Here is a 19,300-nt window from a genome sequence, read left to right as displayed (position 1 = left end):
TTGGTCTTCATTGTGGTTCAAGTTCTTAGATGGTTCATGAGATTTGTACAGAGATTGGTACATAGTACAGCCACTGTGTGAGATGATGAAACATTGTCCACTAGTGAAAACTTTTTCACCTGGTGTAAAATGTTGTTGTACAGTATAAAATGGTATCTGTTTTATAGGTACACTACTGTTCAAAAGTTTGGGGTCACTTAGAAATGTCCTTGTTTTTGAAAGAAAATATAATTTTTTGTCCATTAAAATAACATAAAATGTATCAGAAATACAGTGTAGTTAATGTTGTAAATTACTATTGTAGCTGGAAACAGCTGATTTTAATGGAGTATCTACATAGGTGTACAGAGGCCCGTTATCAGCAACCATCACCCCTGTTTTCCAATGACACGTTGTGTTAGCTAATCCAAGTTGATCATTTTAAAAGGCTAATTGATCATTAGAAAACCCTTTTCCAATTATGTTAGCACAGCTGAAAACTGTTGTACTGATTAAAGAAGCAATAAAACTGGCCTTCTTTAGACTAGTTGAGTATCTGAAGCATCAGCATTTGTGGGTTCGATTACAGGCTCAAAATGGCCAGAAACAAATAACTTTCTAATGAAACTTGTCAGTCTATTCTTGTTCTGAGAAATGAAGGCTATTCCATGCGAGATTGTCAAGAAACTGAAGATCTCGTACAACGTTGTGTACTATGTTCAATATATGCATCATAATGCATATCATCAGTTTAGCAGCACTGAAAATAACGCACTGTTTGAACTTCAAGATCTGTCTCAGAAGTGTACGCGCCTCCCCGCGTCTCTCTCACTGTGAAAGGACGGGGGTGGAGAGAGGAGGCAAGAAAAAGGAATTGTTTCCAATCCTCGCATTCATCAACATTAGCAGCAATTGTAGCTGTAACGGTAATTATGTGTATGACGATACCAAGGCAGGACTTGTGTCCTTAGGATAATAACGACAGATGTAGAACCCTCAAGCCAAATTGTCTACAGATGCAACCCAGCACAGATGTTTAATATCTGATTGCAAGCCACTGGGCACAGACGTAAGTTCAACATCTAGTTTCGATTTACATTTGCTTGAGTTGAACGTGAAATCAACGGGAGAAAATAAATTCCCTTACGTTGTTGGCGTTTTGCAAATCTTGAAATGACGTGGAAACAACGTTGAGTCATCCAGTTGTTGCCCAGTGGGAAGATTTATTTTATTTTATCGTTTGTCTGTTTAGGGTGGGACATTGTAAAAGAGGGCCAGAGAGAGAGAGAGACAGAGAGAGAATAGTCCAGACACGACGATCCAGTGTTGTTGATGAAGAATAGAAAATGTTCTACCATCGAGGGAAAGTCTGCGCTATTGATGGGCTTTCTCATTTATAACGGTAAGCATTTAAGCATAAGGACACATTTATTTCTCTGAACGTTTCTTGTTTTTCAAAAGATTGACTTAATCCCTGTGTGATATTGCATTGTTTTGATGGCCATGTAAGAAGAAGATTTATGAGCTGACACCATTTGAATTTTTTAAATGAGAAACTGTATGATAATGCGAAATTTTAGCGGATAACACTAGGATTACTTGGATTCAGTATACAGTATATCATATTTTCTAATACATTGGAACGTCGACGATACATATCCTCCGTTGAGAAATACATTATAGGCTAAGATCATCATGATGTTATCATGGCATTGTCCCTTGGTGACTTGACGTCACTGTGAATGTGCAGTGTGCACAACTTAACTTTTGTGCGCAGACAGTTCTTGATATCCAAGTGTGTTTATGGCAAGTTTACGACGAGTAAACTTTTTTCAGAATGATTATCTCCTTTACATTACACCTATACATTTATCTTCAGATACTCTTAGCAAAGAAACTGGATGAAGTGTTTCGAAATCACAGTCTCATATCCAGTTTCTCTTCCAACAGTGACTCACACCAACATCTGCCCATTAGAGTGTGCAGGCACACACACCACAAACCTGCTGTGTGTGTGTGTGTGTGTGTGTGTGTGTGTGTGTGTGTGTGTGTGTGTGTGTGTGTGTGTGTGTGTGTGTGTGTGTGTGTGTGTGTGTGTGTGTGTGTGTGTGTGTGTGTGTGTGAAAACCCAAGGGGATTTTATGCTCTGCCTGAGAGGTAATGCATAACATTGACATTAATAGTGAACCCCTTCCTTATTTGGGTTGGAGGCTGAGTGCACCCCTGTGATCTCTGTTCTCTTAGCCAATGAACTGACCATGTGCCTCTTGACTAATAGAGCTTAGGCATGTAAACAGTGTCTGTAGCCAATGGCTTGCCTAGGTCAGTGTGTGTGTGTAGGTTGTTGTACTTGCCTGATAATACCGCTAGAGGCATTCGTGCTGTCCAGTCTTAATGAGGACTAGGGCATCAGTAAGCCCATAGATAGACAACAGTCAGAGATCTATGATCATCATTCCTCCACCAATCCTTACTAACCTTCCATTAGATACTAACTGACCTTTCATCAGTGGGGCATCCTTATACCTTCAGAGTCTACATCCTGGCAGCTGCACAACAGCCAGACTGCATCACTTCCTGCTTTTACCAGGGCTTGTTACCTGAACCCTCACCCACCAACAGAGACAGCCTGGGTTACATACTGTTTCTGTCTGTGTGTCTGTGTTATGGTTACTGTATGTGCTTTTCTTTATTTGTGATGAACATAAATAATAAATAATGTGTCTCCCTCCAGGGTGTATGTGTGTGTCTGGTTAACCGTCAGAGGTGAAGGATCAGAGGTCACAGCAGGTCGGAGGCTAGAGGTCAGGGGTCATGTCTACTGTGGCATTCCAGAACCTTCCTCTCAACATTTATATGGTCATCTTCGGGACCGGAGTCTTCGTCTTCGTCCTGAGCCTCATCTTCTGCTGTTACTTCATCAGGTAAACATATCCCTCCTATCTAGCTATCTACACTGAACACAAATATAAACGCAACAATTTGTATTTATTTATTATTATTTTATATTTTTTTTATTGAATATCCAAAACATACAATATACTTGCAGTGAAGCCGCTCAACAACTACACCACACCAGTCATCCAACAGACTCCCATTCAGAGTGACACACAGAAGCAGCCAGGGTCAATGCCCTGCTCAAGGGCACGTTGACAGATCTCCCACAAGGCCAAAAACGGGGACCCGAACCCTCCAAGATCCCCCACAGTTAATAATAATACAAAATACAATTAATTCCATTCCCCACCCCCAAGAACCCCCCCAATGCACCAACAACCAAGAAATTTAACTAAAGAGACAAAAGAAAAAGACAAAGGAAAACAACAATGCAAAAAAACAAAGGACATTAAGGACAACAAAAATCATAACAGCAAGACCAACTGTATATGTTTGAGGGCATGTCTGGCACTATTACATGTGTGTGTCTGTGTGTATTTGAATGGGAGTGTGTGTATATGCGGCAGGTAGCCTAGTGGTTAGAGCATTGGGCCAGTATCCGAAAGTTTGTTAGATCAAATCCCCGAGCTGACCAGGTAAAAATCTGTCCTTCTGCCCCTGAACAAGGCAGTTGACCCACTGTTCCTAGGCCTCCATTGTAAAATAAGAATTTGTTCTTAACTGACTTGCCTAGTTTAATTTCAAAATACACTGCTCAAAAAAATAAAGGGAACACTAAAATAACACATCCTAGATCTGAATGAATGAAATATTCTTATTAAATACTTTTTTCTTTACATAGTTGAATGTGCTGACAACAAAATCACACAAAAATTATCAATGGAAATCAAATTTATCAACCCATGGAGGTCTGGATTTGGAGTCACACTCAAAATTAAAGTGGAAAACCACACTACAGGCTGATCCAACTTTGATGTAATGTCCTTAAAACAAGTCAAAATGAGGCTCAGTATTGTGTGTGGCCTCCACGTGCCTGTATGACCTCCCTACAACGCCTGGGCATGCTCCTGATGAGGTGGCGGATGGTTTCCTGAGGGATCTCCTCCCAGACCTGGACTAAAGCATCCGCCAACTCCTGGACAGTCTGTGGTGCAACGTGGCGTTGGTGGATGGAGCGAGACATGATGTCCCAGATGTGCTCAATTGGATTCAGGTCTGGGGAACGGGCGGGCAAGTTCATAGCATCAATGCCTTCCTCTTGCAGGAACTGTTGACACACTCCAGCCACATGAGGTCTAGCATTGTCTTGCATTAGGAGGAACCCAGGGCCAACCGCACCAGCATATGGTCTCACAAGGGCTCTGAGGATCTCATCTCGGTACCTAATGGCAGTCAGGCTACCTCTGGCGAGCACATGGAGGGTGCGGCCCCCAAAGAAATGCCACCCCACACCATGACTGACCCACCGCCAAATCGGTCATGCTGGAGGATGTTGCAGGCAGCAGAACGTTCTCCACGGCGTCTCCAGACTCTGTCACGTCTGTCACGTGCTCAGTGTGAACCTGCTTTCATCTGTGAAGAGCACAGGGCGCCAGTGGCGAATTTGCCAATCTTGGTGTTCTCTGGCAAATGCCAAACGTCCTGCACGGTGTTGGGCTGTAAGCACAACCCCCACCTGTGGACGTCGGGCCCTCAAACCACCCTCATGGAGTCTGTTTCTGACCGTTTGAGCAGACACATGCACATTTGTGGTCTGCTGGAGGTCATTTTGCAGGGCTCTGGCAGTGCTCCACCTGCTCCTCCTTGCACAAAGGCGGAGGTAGCGGTCCTGCTGCTGGGTTGTTGCCCTCCTACGGCCTCCTCCACGTCTCCTGATGTACTGGCCTGTCTCCTGGTAGCGCCTCCATGCTCTGGACACTACGCTGACAGACACAGCAAACCTTCTTGCCACAGCTCGCATTGATGTGCCATCCTGGATGAGCTGCACTACCTGAGCCACTTGTGTGGGTTGTAGACTCCGTCTCATGCTACCACTAGAGTGAAAGCACCGCCAGCATTCAAAAGTGACCAAAACATCAGCCAGGAAGCATAGGAACTGAGAAGTGGTCTGTGGTCACCACCTGCAGAACCACTCCTTTATTGGGGGTGTCTTGCTAATTGCCTATAATTTCCACCTTTTGTCTATTCCATTTGCACAACAGCATGTGAAATTTATTGTCAATCAGTGTTGCTTCCTAAGTGGACAGTTTGATTTCACAGAAGTGTGATTGACTTGGAGTTACATTGTGTTGTTTAAGTGTTCCCTTTATTTTTTTGAGCAGTGTATATATATGCATGTGTACAAACACCTGCATGGCCTCAGGCAAACTGGCATTAGCTTTAAAAAAAACTGCCCCTCAGTGTTATTCAAACAAACTTTTTATTATGTTTTATTTTGGAAAAAATGTTTTTACATTTATCTTTGACCGTCATTCTACATCCCGCCCAGCAACTCCACTCCCACTTGTCTCCAATTCCACATCCCAACCATCAGCTTCCCTTAGCCCATCCCACCTGTCTCTGCTGGCCACCCTCTTCGGATTTCTACGCAACATATATCTTTCAACTATGCTGTGATGTTTAATGTACGATTTCAATCTATCTAATCGAATAGAATCCACAGATTGTGAGTTGAAGATAAATACTTTTACTACGAGTATTAGTATATTAGTAATTGACTGACCCGGTCTCTCCAGATCTCCTAACAGTACTATTTCTAGGGTAAATTTTGGATCAATGTTATGCATTTTTTGCCAATCCTGAACCTGAGACCAGAAACAGGCTACCTGAAGGCAATACCAAAATAAATGTTCTATTGATTCTGTATCCTCACAACAAAATCTGCAGAGCTTTGATGATTTTATGCCCCAAATATTCAACATTTTGTTGGTGGCAAGAATTCTATATAATAATTTTAGCTGAAAAGCACGAAGTTTTGAATCTTGCGTCATTTTTATATATCAACTCATAGAGTTGATGGACCATGGAATCGGTACATCAAAAATCTCTTCCCAACTATTTTTCAATGTGTTTGGCACAGTTGTCAACATCCTGGTCCTCAAATGAAACTGATAAACTTTCCTATTTATGCTATTTTATTCCTCCACCAGTTTCGATCCTTTATATTGGGCAGACAGCCTATATTGGGCAGACCTTCCTCCTCCCGCTGCCACCTGACTCCTCCATTTTTGGGGCAATGCTGTAATCAATTGGTTGTACTCTTGGATTGAGCAGACCTTCCCATACAATTCTGATAACTCCATGAAAGACATAACTCTACCATTCCAATTTACAATATAATTTAAGAACAAAAAACCCATTTCAAACATCTTTCCCATAAATACAGGTATTTTATCAACCAGCACATTTGAGTTCAGCCATAATATTTGTTGTAATATTTGTCCTATCTTTTCAGGGGGATGAAATTGAAATTGTAGCCAGCTCTGCAATGCTTGTTTGAAGAAGAGATACTTTGAAAAAAGTATCATTTTCAGTTAATCGAAAATGAGACATGGCAATCTGCACAAATGCAAAAAGGCAATTTTTAAACAATGGATGAGCTTTTCTTAGTAATCTACTTGAGAACCATTTAGGGTTCAAGTAAAACTTTTGAATAAGTGACGCTTTTAGAGAGAGGTTTAGTGCTTTTATATTTAATCATCTCAACCCACCCTATTGATTATATAGATAGGCATGCTTTATTTTGTCTGGTTTAGCGTCCCAGAAAGCAAAATATTTTTTAGTCATATGATTTGACAAACAAATCATCAGGAGTAGGCAGCGCCATAAGTAAGTGAGTAAACTGAGATATGACTAAGGAGTTAATCAGGGCAATTTGTCCATAAATAGACAGGTATTTACCTCCATGGTTGCAGGATCTTGTCTATTTTTACAAGTTTTGTATTGAAATCCATTGTGGAGAGCTTATTTATATATTTTGTGATATGAATACCAAGTATGTCTACTTCACCATCAGCCCATTTTATAGGTAAACTGCAGGGTAATGTAAAAGTTGTATTTTTTAAAGATCCAATACGTATTTATTGTACACTTATCATAATTAGGTTTTAGTCCAGAGAGTCCATTAAAGTTATCTAGATCTTCAATGAGACATTGCAGGGATCTAGCTTGCGGACTTAATATAAAAGTTGAGTCATCAGCATACATGCACACCTTTGTTTTTAAGCCTTGGATTTCTAATCCTCTAATGTTGTTATTAGATCTGATTTTAATAGCTAGCATTTCGATGGCCATAATGAATAGATATGGTGACAGCGGACACCCTTATTTAACTCCTCTTGACAATTCAAAACTCTGAGAAGTAGCCGTTATTAACTATTTTACTCATGGGTTTGCTATACATTACTTTTACCCATTTTATAAGACAATCACCGAAATTGAAAAAATCCTGGCATTTATAAATAAAATCCAGTCTTACTTTATCAAATTCCTTTTCAAAATCCGCTATAAATACCAGGCCTGGCTTAAATGTTTCATGCTCTATTATTTCTCGTAGTTCTAGTAATCTCCAATGTATCATCCACGTAAAAAACCTGTCTGATCAGGATGAACAATACCTGGTAACAGGTCGCTCCGAGCTCCAAGTCTGTGTACTCGGTGGAAAGCCACCTTGTTTACAGTCTCTAGAGGAAGTTTCAAGGCAGATTGCATGAACTCTCTGATCGCGCCCTCTAGATTTTTGGATGCGTCCTCAGGAATCCCAGAAAATATTAGATTTTCACGCATGCTACAACTATGTCTAGTAGCGACTCCCTCATCACCCTGTTTTCCCTGAGTAGACAATCCATGTTAGAATCTTGGATTTTTACCTTGGCTGTGAATGCCTTGTTCTCTCCTTGGAGCGTGAGAATTTCACTCTGGCTAAACTCCAAACCCCCCCTCAGCCCTGCTACCTCCTCACACAACTTTTACAGTGTTGCATGGATTCCATCCAGAGCACCGGCCTCTAGTTCAACTGTAAGTAAGTCGTCCGTGTCTGTAGATGAATCAGTCTTTCTTTTTTTGTCGGGTTAGAGTTCTTTTGAGGTAGCTTGCTCTTTCCATGATGGAGTATGTTGTTCCTCCATAGCGTAAAGCTGTTGGTACTCGTCAATTTCCCTCAGGATCTCCTTAGTATCCAGGTTGGCTCTTTACTGCAACCAGTTGTTTACAAAACGTTTTTAACAATGTGTCTTTCCCACGATGACGACCTGTGTTTCTGTAGTACAGCCACCTAGCACTGTTTGGTTAGTCGTGTTTCCTAGCTGTTAAAAGCTAACTGCGTTGCGGAATCTACGCAAGAACAAGTTAAAAATGTTTTATTTTACTGAGTTACAGTTCATATAAGGAAATCAGTAAATTGAAATAAATTCAATAGGCCCTAATCTATGGATTTCACATGACTGGGAATACAGATATGCATCTGTTGGTCACAGATACCTTTAAAAAAAGGTAGGTGCGTGGATCAGAAAACCAGTCAGTATCTGGTGTGACCACCATTTGCCTCCTTCAGCGTGACACATCTCCTTCGCATAGAGTTGATCAATCTGTTGATTGTGGCCTGTGAAATGTTGTCCCACTCCTCTTCAATGGCTGTGCGATGTTGCTGGATATTGGCGGGAACTGGAACACGCTGTCGTACACATCGTTCCAGAGCATCCCAAACATGCTCAAATGGTGACATGTTTGGTGAGTACGCAGGCCATGGAAGAACTGGGACATTTTCAGTTTCTAGGAATAGTGTACAGATCCTTGCGACATGGGGCCGTGCATTATCATGCGTACATGAGGTGATGGCGGGTGGATGAATGGCACGACAATGGGTTTCAGGATTTCATCACGGTCTTTCTGTGCATTCAAATTGCCATTGGTAAAATGCAATCGTGTTTGTTATCCATTGCTTATGCCTGCTCATAGCATAACCCCACCTCCACCATGGGCCACTCTGTTCACAACATTGACATCAGCAAACTGCTCGCCCACACAATGCCATACACACTGTCTGCCATCTGGCACGTACTTTTGAAACCGGGATTCATCCGTGAAGAGCACACTTCTCCAGCGTGCCAGTGGCCATCGAAGGTGATTATTTGCCCACTGAATTCGGTTACTCAGGTCAAGACCCTGGTGAGGACGACGAGCACACAGATGAGCTTCCCTGAGACGGTTTCTGACAGTTTGTACAGAAATTCTTCAGTTCTGCAAACCCACGGTTTCATCAGCTGTCCTGGTTTCTGGTCTGAGGATCCCGCAGGTGAAGAAGCCGGATTTGGAGGTCCTGGGCTGGCGTGGTTACACGTGGTCTGCGGTTGGGAAGCCGGTTGGATGTACTGCCAAATTCTCTAAAACGACGTTGGAGGTGGCTTATGGTTGATAAATTAACATTCAGTTCTCTGGTAAAAGCTCTGGTGGAGATTCCTGCAGTCAGTATGCCACCTTCACACTTTCTCAAAACTTGAGACATTTGTGGTTTTGTGTTGTGTGACAAAATTGCCCAATTTTGAATGCCCCCCCCCCAGCACAAGGTGCAACTGTTTAAACAGCTTCTTGATGTGCCACACCTGTCAGGTGAATGGATTATCTTGGCAAAAGATAAATGCTCACTAACAGGTATGTAAACAAATTTGTGCACAACATTTGAGAGAAATACACTTTTTGTGCATATGGAAAATGTCTGTGATCATTTATTTCAGCTCATGAAACATGGTACCAACACTTTACATGTTGCGTTTATATTTTTGTTCAGTCTTTCTCGCTCTCTATTTATCGTTCTATCATTCTGTCTTTTGGAACCCTTTTGTCTAAGAGTGTGGTGGTGGCTGCATCATGTTATGGGTATGCTTGTAAGTATTAAGGACTGGAAAGTTTTTCAGGATAAAAAAATTAATGGAATGGAGCTAAGCACAGGCAAAATCCTAGAGGAAAACCTGGTTCAGTCTGCTTTTCACCAGAGACTGGGAGATGAATTCACCTTTCAGCAGGACAGTAACCTAAAGCACAAGGCCAGTGACCAAAAATCTCAATTTAAACAATTTAAAATTCAGGCTGTAACAAAATGTAGAAACGGTAATGGGGTTTGAATACGTTCTGAAGGCACTGTAAGTGATGGGACCTGAGTTATGAGAATACATCTATAGATGTGTGTGTGAGAGAGACTGTTATTACTGTGACTAAGGGTTCTCTAAAAAGGTCCTCAGAATTGGGTCCAGGCTATTGTTGGCATGGGAGATCCCCTTCTGACCCCCTCACCCCTCCCTAGGTTTCCTCTGTCCTTAATAGTACTTCCCAGCTCAAACAATCAGTTGCAAATGCTTATCAGCATGGTTTGACCCTGAGTCTATTTAAGGCTTCAGGCAGCAGCCTCAGGCTGGAACTAAAAGTATGGTGTGTTGTGTTTCTCTTGTGACAAAGAGGATATGTGACAGTGGTAGCTGGAGACTGCTCTGGTGTCTGAAGAGCTCTTGCGACTTATTTTTAAAATATTTTACTAGGCAAGTCCATTAACAACAAATTCTTATTTTCAATGACGGCCTAGGAACAGTGGGCTAACTGCCTTGTTCAGGAGCAGAACGACAGATTTTTTACCTTGTCAGCCCAGGGATTCGATCTTGCAACCTTTCGGTTACTAGTCCAACACTCCAACCACTAGGCTACCTGTGAACAACACAGCACTGTGTCCAGGGTATGACCCTCTCTGCTCCACAATGTGGAGGAAAGGCGGCCCATTGAAACTGAGTGGGCACAGTGAGCGTGTGCCTCTTTACTAAGATTTATCTTTTGGATAAACACGTAATACCGTATATGGTCATTTGTACACAGAATTAATGAAAAAATATTGAACTTGTGTAACAGTTTAACTTTACGTCCGTCCCCTCGCCCCGACCCGGGCGCGAACCAGGGACCCTCTGCACACATCAACAACAGTCACCCACGAAGCATCATTACCCATCGCTCCACAAAAGCTGCGGCCCTTGCAGAGCAAGGGGAACCACTACTTCAAGGTCTCAAAGCGAGTGACGTAACCGTTTGAAAGGCTATTAGCGCGCACCACCGCTAACTAGCTAGCCATTTCACATCCGTTACACTTGGTCAATCCCAAAACTGAGATGACAAATATCATAACTATCTCCAGGTTGGAAGGTTGGAAGCTGCCAGTGTCAGCGGATGTCACTCAAACAGGTTGAGTCAGATGGCTGATGTGTGTGTCTGTCTGTGCTTCTGTCCATCTTCTCACTCAGTTGTACTAACAGTCTCTCCTCTCTTTCTGCTCTCTCCTCCCTCACAGTAAACTGAGGCACCAGGCCCAACGAGAGAGGTTTGGATATAAAGCGGTAAGCCATATAACACCAACACAGCGATAGGATGTCACATTACTGCACAGTGTCTTCTGTAAGTCAGTCATCTTCAGCACATTGCATGTATAACACAGTTACATCATCACATCTTTGCATACAAACTCAGGGTCCATTCCAAATCACCTTTAGTGCAGTCGTGCTGTGCAGATTTTCAGAAGCGCCTGGAGAAGTGTTTAACATCTCAGGAATGCATTAGAGAAATCTATTGTGACTGCAATGAAGACAGCCTGGAATGCCATCTCAATTCTCATAGTGTCTCAAGCCCCCTAGTGATGAGTGCAGAAACATCCAAATTATATTTGTCATCAAACATCCCTTCATCTTTTAAACTAAAAATGTGTTTCATTTTATGTTTGTCTCGCAATTCTAGCTCTAATCAATTATGCTTTTTCACAGGTGGTGTTCAAAGGGGATACAAAGAAACTCAATCTACACGGGGTTAGTTCTGTCACCTGTTTAGTCTCTCTCTCTGTCTCGCTCTCTCTCATCCCCTGGTTTATTTTTCTCTCTCCCCTTCTCTCAATCACAGCAGACATGTGCTGTGTGCTTGGAGGACTTCAGAGTGAAAGATGAGCTAGGAGTGTTGCCATGCCAACATGCCTTTCACCGGAGGCAAGTGTCACCTCACCACACACTAAGCAGATATAAATGATGTGTGTGTGTTACTGGGGTGTTGTTTGCCCTACAGGTGCCTGGTGAAATTGCTAGAGGTGCTGTGTGTGTGTGTGTGTGTGTGTGTGTGTGTGTGTGTGTGTGTGTGTGTGTGTGTGTGTGTGTGTGTTTGCATGCGTACATACACAGTACCAGTACCTAATCATTCAAGGGTTTTTCTTTATTTTCACTATTTTCTACATTGTAGAATAATAGTGAAGACATCAAAACTATGAAATAACACATATGGAATCATGTAGTAACCAAAAAGGTATTAAACAAATCAAAATATATTTTAGATTCTTCAAAATAGCCACCTTTTGCCTTGATGACAGCTTTGCACACTCTTGGCATGCTCTCAACCATCTTCACCTGGAATGCTTTTCCAATAGTCTTGAAGGAGTTCCCACATATGCTGAGCACTTTTTTGGCTGCTTTTCCTTCACTCTGCGGTCCAACTCATCCCAAAACATCTCAATTGGGTTGAGGTCGGGTGATTGTAGAGGCCAGGTCATCTGATGCATCACTCCATCACTCTCCTTCTTGGTCAAATAGCCCTTACACAGCCTGGAGGTGTGTTGGGTCATTGTCCTGTTGAAAAACAAATGATAGTCCCAAACCAGATGGGATGGCGTATCGCTGCATGATGCTGTGGTAGCCATGCTGGTTAAGTATGCTTTGAATTCTAAATAAATCACAGACAGTGTCACCAGCAAATCACCCCCACACCATCACACCTCCTCCTCCATGCTTCACTGTGGGAAACACACATGCAGAGATTACCTACTCTACGTTTCACAAAGACACAGCGATTGGAACCAAAAATCTAAAATTTGGACTCATCAGACCAGAGGAAAGATTTCCACCGGTCAAATGTCCATTTATCTGGGCTGTAATTTCTGAGACTGGTAACTCTAATTAACTTATCCTGCAGCAGAGGTAACTCTGGGTCTTCCTTTCCTGTGGCGGTCCTCATGAGAGCCAGTTTCATCATTGCTCTTGATGGTTTTTAAGACTGCACTTTAAGAAACTTGCACATTTGTTGAAATGTTCCGTATTGACTGAACTTCATGTCTTAAAGTAATGATGGACTGTTGTTTCTCTTTGCTTATTTGAACTGATCTTGACATAATATGGACTTGGTCTTTTACCGAATAGGGCTATCTTCTGTATACCCCCTTACCTTGTTACAACACAAATGATTGGCTCAAACACATTAAGAAGGAAAGAAATTCCACAAATTAACTTTTAACAAGGCAAACCCGTTAATTGAAATGCGTTCCAGGTGACTACCTCATGAAGCTGGTTGAGAGAATGCCAAGTGTGCAAAGCTGTCATCAAGGCAAAGGGTGGCTACTTTGAATAATATATACAGTGGGGAGAACAAGTATTTGATACACTGCCGATTTTGCAGGTTTTCCTACTTACAAAGCATGTAGAGGTCTGTAATTTTTATCATAGGTACACTTCAACTATGAGAGACGGAATCTAAAACAAAAATCCAGAAAATCACATTGTATGATTTTTAAGTAATTAATTTGCATTTTATTGCATGACATAAGTATTTGATACATCAGAAAAGCAGAACTTAATATTTGGTACAGAAACCTTTGTTTGCAATTACAGAGATCATACGTTTCCTGTAGTTCTTGACTAGGTTTGCACACACTGCAGCAGGGATTTTGGCCCACTCCTCCCTACAGATCTTCTCCAGATCCTTCAGGTTTCGGGGCTGTCGCTGGGCAATACGGAGTTTCAGCTCCCTCCAAAGATTTTCTATTGGGTTCAGGTCTGGAGACTGGCTAGGCCACTCCAGGACCTTGAGATGCTTCTTACGGAGCCACTCCTTAGTTGCCATGGCTGTGTGCTTCGTGTCGTTGTCATGCTGGAAGACCCAGCCACGACCCATCTTCAATGCTCTTACTGAGGGAAGGAGGTTGTTGGCCAAGATCTCGCGATACATGGCCCCATCCATCCTCCCCTCAATACGGTGCAGTCGTCCTGTCCCCTTTGCAGAAAAGCATCCCCAAAGAATGATGTTTCCACCTCCATGCTTCACGGTTGGGATGGTGTTCTTGGGGTTGTACTCATACTTCTTCTTCCTCCAAACACGGCGAGTGGAGTTAGACCAAAAAGCTCTATTTTTGTCTCATCAGACCACATGACCTTCTCCCATTCCTCCTCTGGATCATCCAGATGGTCATTGGCAAACTTCAGACAGGCCTGGACATGCACTGGCTTAAGCAGGGGGACCTTGCGTGCGCTGCAGGATTTTAATCCATGACGGCGTAGTGTGTTACTAATGGTTTTCTTTGAGACTGTGGTCCCAGCTCTCTTCAGGTCATTGACCAGGTCCTGCCGTGTAGTTCTGGGCTGATCCCTCACCTTCCTCATGATCATTGATGCCCCACGAGGTGAAATCTTGCATGGAGCCCCAGACCGAGGGTGATTGACCGTCATCTTGAACTTCTTCCATTTTCTAATAATTGCGCCAACAGTTGTTTCCTTCTCACCAAGCTGCTTGCCTATTGTCCTGTAGCCCATCCCAGCCTTGTGCAGGTCTACAATTTTATCCCTGATGTCCTTACACAGCTCTCTGGTCTTGGCCATTGTGGAGAGGTTGGAATCTGTTTGATTGTGTGTGGACAGGTGTCTTTTATACAGGTAACGAGTTCAAACAGGTGCAGTTAATACAGGTAATGAGTGGAGAACAGGAGGGCTTCTTAAAGAAAAACTAACAGGTCTGTGAGAGCCGGAATTCTTACTGGTTGGTAGGTGATCAAATACTTATGTCATGCAATAAAATGCAAATTAATTATTTAAAAATCATACAATGTGATTTTCTGGATTTTTGTTTTAGATTCCGTCTCTCACAGTTGAAGTGTACCTATGATAAAAATTACAGACCTCTACATGCTTTGTAAGTAGGAAAACCTGCAAAATCGGCAGTGTATCAAATACTTGTTCTCCCCACTGTATATATATTTGTTTAACACTTTTTTTGCTTACTACATGACTCCATATGTGTAATTTAATTAGTTTTGATGTCTTCACTATTATTCTACAATGTAGAAAATAGTAAAAAATAAAGAAAAACCCTTGAATGAGTAGGTGTGTCCAAACTTTTGACAGGTACTGTATGTATGTGTTGTACTGACTTGTTGCTTGCCCCTGCAGATGCCTGGTGAAGTGGCTGGAGGTGCGCTGTGTGTGTCCCATGTGTAACAAGCACATCGCTGGGCCACCTGAACAACGCCACAGCCTGGGCACACTGCTGGATGAACTGGTGTAGTGGGTTGCTATGACGATGCAGCTGGAAATGAGTGGTGTAGCAAGTTGCTATGACGATGCAGCTGGAAAGGACTGGTGTAGCCCGTTGCTATGACGATACAGCTGGAACGGACTAGTGTAGGATGTTGCTATGGTGGTACGACCGGAACAGACTGGTTTAGAGGTCCCGGAACGGACCATACATTGCTGAAGCAAAATGACCTGACAATCTGTTATTAGGGACCAGTGACGAAACCACATGACACCATTACTATAGGGAAACATAGCTTCAGACTTCACACACTCATGTATTGATAAGGAGATGGGACACACGTGTGGCAGGTAGCCTATCAGTTAGAGCTTTGGGCCAGGTTGCTTGTTTGAATCCCCGAGCTGACAAGGTGTAAGTCTGTCGACGTGCCCTTGAAAAAGACACTTAACCCTAATTGCTCCAGGGTTGCTGTTGATAACGCCAGACCCTGGCTGTGACCCCACTCTCTGAGGGTGTCTCAGGGAGAGTTGGGATATGCAAAAAAACTAATGATATAGGACAAATATAAGCACCCACCAAATTATTACCATTATGGGTACTGTAGTATGTCATGCTACGCCTTATCATTAAATTACTGATTCTACATGACTGACTGCCCGAGCCTCTACAGTACGCACTCCACCAGCATGCCCACTTTTCAACAGACTTCTTCATGAAGAAAGGATTCACAAAGCCACAAAATCTGGGACTAAAACTCCGCTCTCAACCCTCAGTCACTGTCTGGAAGAGGGGCTACCTGTGAAAAGAGAACTTGAGAACTCAAGGGCTGTATTGTTGAACGCCCAGATAGAAATATATGATGTAGAACAGACATGCCTTTCTGAAATCTGGAGTGAAGAATCGTTTCAGCTCTATTCATGGCATATCTATCTGCAATGTCCAGTATGTTACACCCTGGGGATGATGACATACAGGTATCATTATTGTGACACATTCTTTCCTGACTATGTCACATGTCTGTCTGTCTGTCAGGTCTGTGTGTGTCAGGTTTGCATCCTGCTTATATTAAGTGGGTGTGACATACACTCCTGTTTTGAACTGTAGGAGGGACCAACAACTACATTTTTTATCCTGACTAGTATTCCCTTGCCTAACAAGCCTTTCCAGTTAATTATATTTAAAGTGAAGGGAGATTTGGAGCCATTCCTTTCTGTGTGGTAACGTGTACTGAAGCAAAGGCACTGCCCAACGGCAAAGTAAACATTCCCCATGTGTACAATATCTGCTTTTGTAAAAATGAGAAAATACAATGTGTCCTGTTTTGATCCATGTCCAACCGTGTTTGTGGTGTGTGAACAAACAAGTCTCTTTTCTTGAATTGACAATCGCAAATCGAACAAAATCAACAATATCGTCAGAATTTACAAGCAAATCTGTTAGGGGTTAAAATCATATTTGTGATTAGAAAGCTCTTTACTTCCGTCCTCTCTACCATGACCAGAGAGTGAGTCGTACCTTCCTGTAGCTACCAGAAGTGTCACTAGAGGATAGTCCCATTGATGCACAGACGGTGGCCTGTATGAGTCATGTCATTCCTGGGTTTTTAGGTCAGAACACTACGCACCAGAAATCAATGAATATGACTGTTTCCCAAGATGGCACCCTATTCCCATGGTGCAGTAGAAATAGAATGCCATTTCAGACACAGCCCAAGTCTTGAGGTAGGCTACATCACTTTCTGACCATGCTGAAGACGACAGAAGCAGAGAACTTTTCAAACGTAATGATTTTAACTATTTGGCCTAACCTTTACTCTTAATCTCACTCCTAATCCCAACCCTTGATTTAAAATAGATGGCTCAATATGGACAGTTTGGTTCTTTCTACCATGGTCATCAAGCGATGACCTAATTCCCGAGGGTTAAGGGACAAACAAAACTCGAGCTATAAGTCAATAGGCCCAGTAATATGATCCTCTGAAACAACTACAACAAATAAAATAGATGAAGTTGATCAATAGTGAGCTATAGACTACAGGAGCTTCACATCTCACATAACAATGACAGAATATAACGACTTAGGTAACACTTGACATGACACACAGCATCATAACACGTTATGACAGTCTTAACATGTCATAACAGCTGTCATAACCAGTTATAATATAATCATAACACTGTCATGACACATATTTAGACCCATTATGATATACATTGCATTATTTTATGGCTGGTTATGAGACCTACATAAGCATGTAAAAACCAACATAACCTACCACGGTAGTTATTCTATGGCTGTTTATGTCACCTACATATAGTGCCTTCAGAAAGTATTCAGACCCCTTGACTTTTTCCACATTTTGTACATTACAGCCTTGTTCTAAAATGTATTAAATAAATGTGTTTCCTCAGCAATCTATACACAATAACCCATAATGACAAAGTGAAAACATTTATTTTGGGGACAAATTTATTTAAAACAAACTAAAAAACCTTAAAGTATTCAGCCCCTTTGCTATGAGAGTCGAAATTGAGCTCAGATGCATCTTGTTTCCATTGATCATCCTTGAGATGTGTCTACAACTTCATTGGAGTCCACCCGTGGTAAATTCAATTGATTGGACATGATTTGGAAAGGCACACACCTGTCTATATAAGGTCCCACAGTTGACAGTGCATGTCAGAGCGAAAACCAAGCCATGAGGTTGAAGGAATTGTCCGTAGAGCTCCGAGAGGATTGTGTTGAGGCACAGATCTGGGGAAGGGTAGCAAAAAATGTGTGCAGCATTGAAGGTCCCCAATAAGTGGCCTCCCTCATTCTTAAATGGAAAATGTTTGGAACCACCTGATGGTCACTGAGAGAGCTCTAGAGTTCCTCTGTGGAGATGGGAGAACCTTCCAGAATGACAACCATCTCTGCAGCACTCCACCAATCAGGCCTTTATGGTAGAGTGGCCAGAAGGAAGCCACTCCTCAGTAAAAGTCACATGAAAGCCCGCTTGGAGTTTGCCAAAAGACACCTAAACAAGATTCTCTGGTCTGATGAAACCAAGATATAACTCTTTGGCCTGAATTCCACGCACCACCTCTGGAGTAAACCTGGCACCATCCCTACGGTGAAGCATTGTGGTGGCTGTGGGGATATTTTCAGCAGAAGGGACTGTGAGACTAGTCAGGATCGAGCCAAAGATGAATGGGCAAAGTACAGAGAGATCCTCGATGAAAACCTGCTCCAGAGCGCTGTTGACCTCAGACTGAGGTGAAGGTTCACATTCCAACAGGACAATGACCCTAAGCACACAGCCAAATCAACACGAGTGGCTTCGGGGACAAGTCTCAATGTCCTTGAGTGGCCCAGCCAGAGCCCGGACTTGAACGTGATCAAACATCTCTGGAGACCTGAAGATAGCTGTGCAGCAACGCGCCCATCCAACCTGACAGAGCTTGAGGATCTGCAGAGAAGAATGGGAGAAACTCCCCAAATACAGGTGTGCCAAGCTTGTAGCACAATACGCAAGAATAGTCGATGCTGTAATCGCTGCCAAACGTGCTTCAACATAGTACTGAGTAATGAGTCTGAAAACTTATGATAATGTGATTTCAGTTACCAACAATTTCTAAAAAGCTGTTTTTGCTTTGTCATTATGGGGTATTGTGTGTAGATTGAGGAAAGAGAACTATTGAATCAATTTTAGGATAAGGATGTAACATGTGGAAGAAGTCCACATTGTTATATGAAATGTATTAAATTACCATTGTAATTATGCACACATTGTCAGTCACGCACCTACACCTACCCCAATACGCTCTTGCTGATGACTGGGACATATGGACATATGTGACTGACCTACCTGGCTTACATGAATATTGGCATGTCAACAGTAATTTCTTAGTCCAAGTAGTCGCACAAAATGGTCATAACGCTTTGACAGCGTCAGTGTATGTTCTATTTATTTAAACTATATTCAAGACTAAAGCATTCATTAAAAAGGATTTTAGAAACAAGCTTTTAAAAGAACTTCTTGGCAAGTAAAAAAATGTTTAATGTGGGGTTTGACACTTATGTAGGTGCCATAACCAACCATAAAATAAACACCGTCACAACAGGTATATGGGTC

At 42.4% G+C, this 19,300-nt stretch overlaps 1 protein-coding gene across 3 annotated transcripts; it reads left to right on the top strand.

The window, feature by feature from the left end:
• The first annotated feature begins 542 nt into the window (after window positions 1-542).
• On the top strand, window positions 543-16,519 carry LOC139544532 (RING finger protein 122-like). 3 transcript variants are annotated; one of them, XM_071351731.1, is made up of 7 exons: window positions 543-1,048; window positions 1,232-1,381; window positions 2,714-2,903; window positions 11,201-11,246; window positions 11,667-11,708; window positions 11,803-11,882; window positions 15,099-16,519. In XM_071351731.1, the coding sequence occupies exons 3-7, from the start codon at window positions 2,794-2,796 to the stop codon at window positions 15,211-15,213; spliced, it is 393 nt and encodes a 130-aa protein (XP_071207832.1). In that variant the 5' UTR covers window positions 543-1,048; window positions 1,232-1,381; window positions 2,714-2,793; the 3' UTR covers window positions 15,214-16,519. The 3 variants fall into 3 exon arrangements, with proteins under 3 accessions (XP_071207832.1, XP_071207830.1, XP_071207831.1); XM_071351729.1 differs by having other exon boundaries at window positions 11,800-11,882; XM_071351730.1 differs by lacking the exon at window positions 1,232-1,381 and having other exon boundaries at window positions 11,800-11,882.
• Window positions 16,520-19,300: the final 2,781 nt, after the last annotated feature.

The sequence above is a fragment of the Salvelinus alpinus genome, chromosome 18 (genome assembly GCF_045679555.1).
Source record: "Salvelinus alpinus chromosome 18, SLU_Salpinus.1, whole genome shotgun sequence".
NCBI lineage: Eukaryota > Metazoa > Chordata > Actinopteri > Salmoniformes > Salmonidae > Salvelinus > Salvelinus alpinus.
This window is presented reverse-complemented; position numbering and strand designations above follow the sequence as displayed.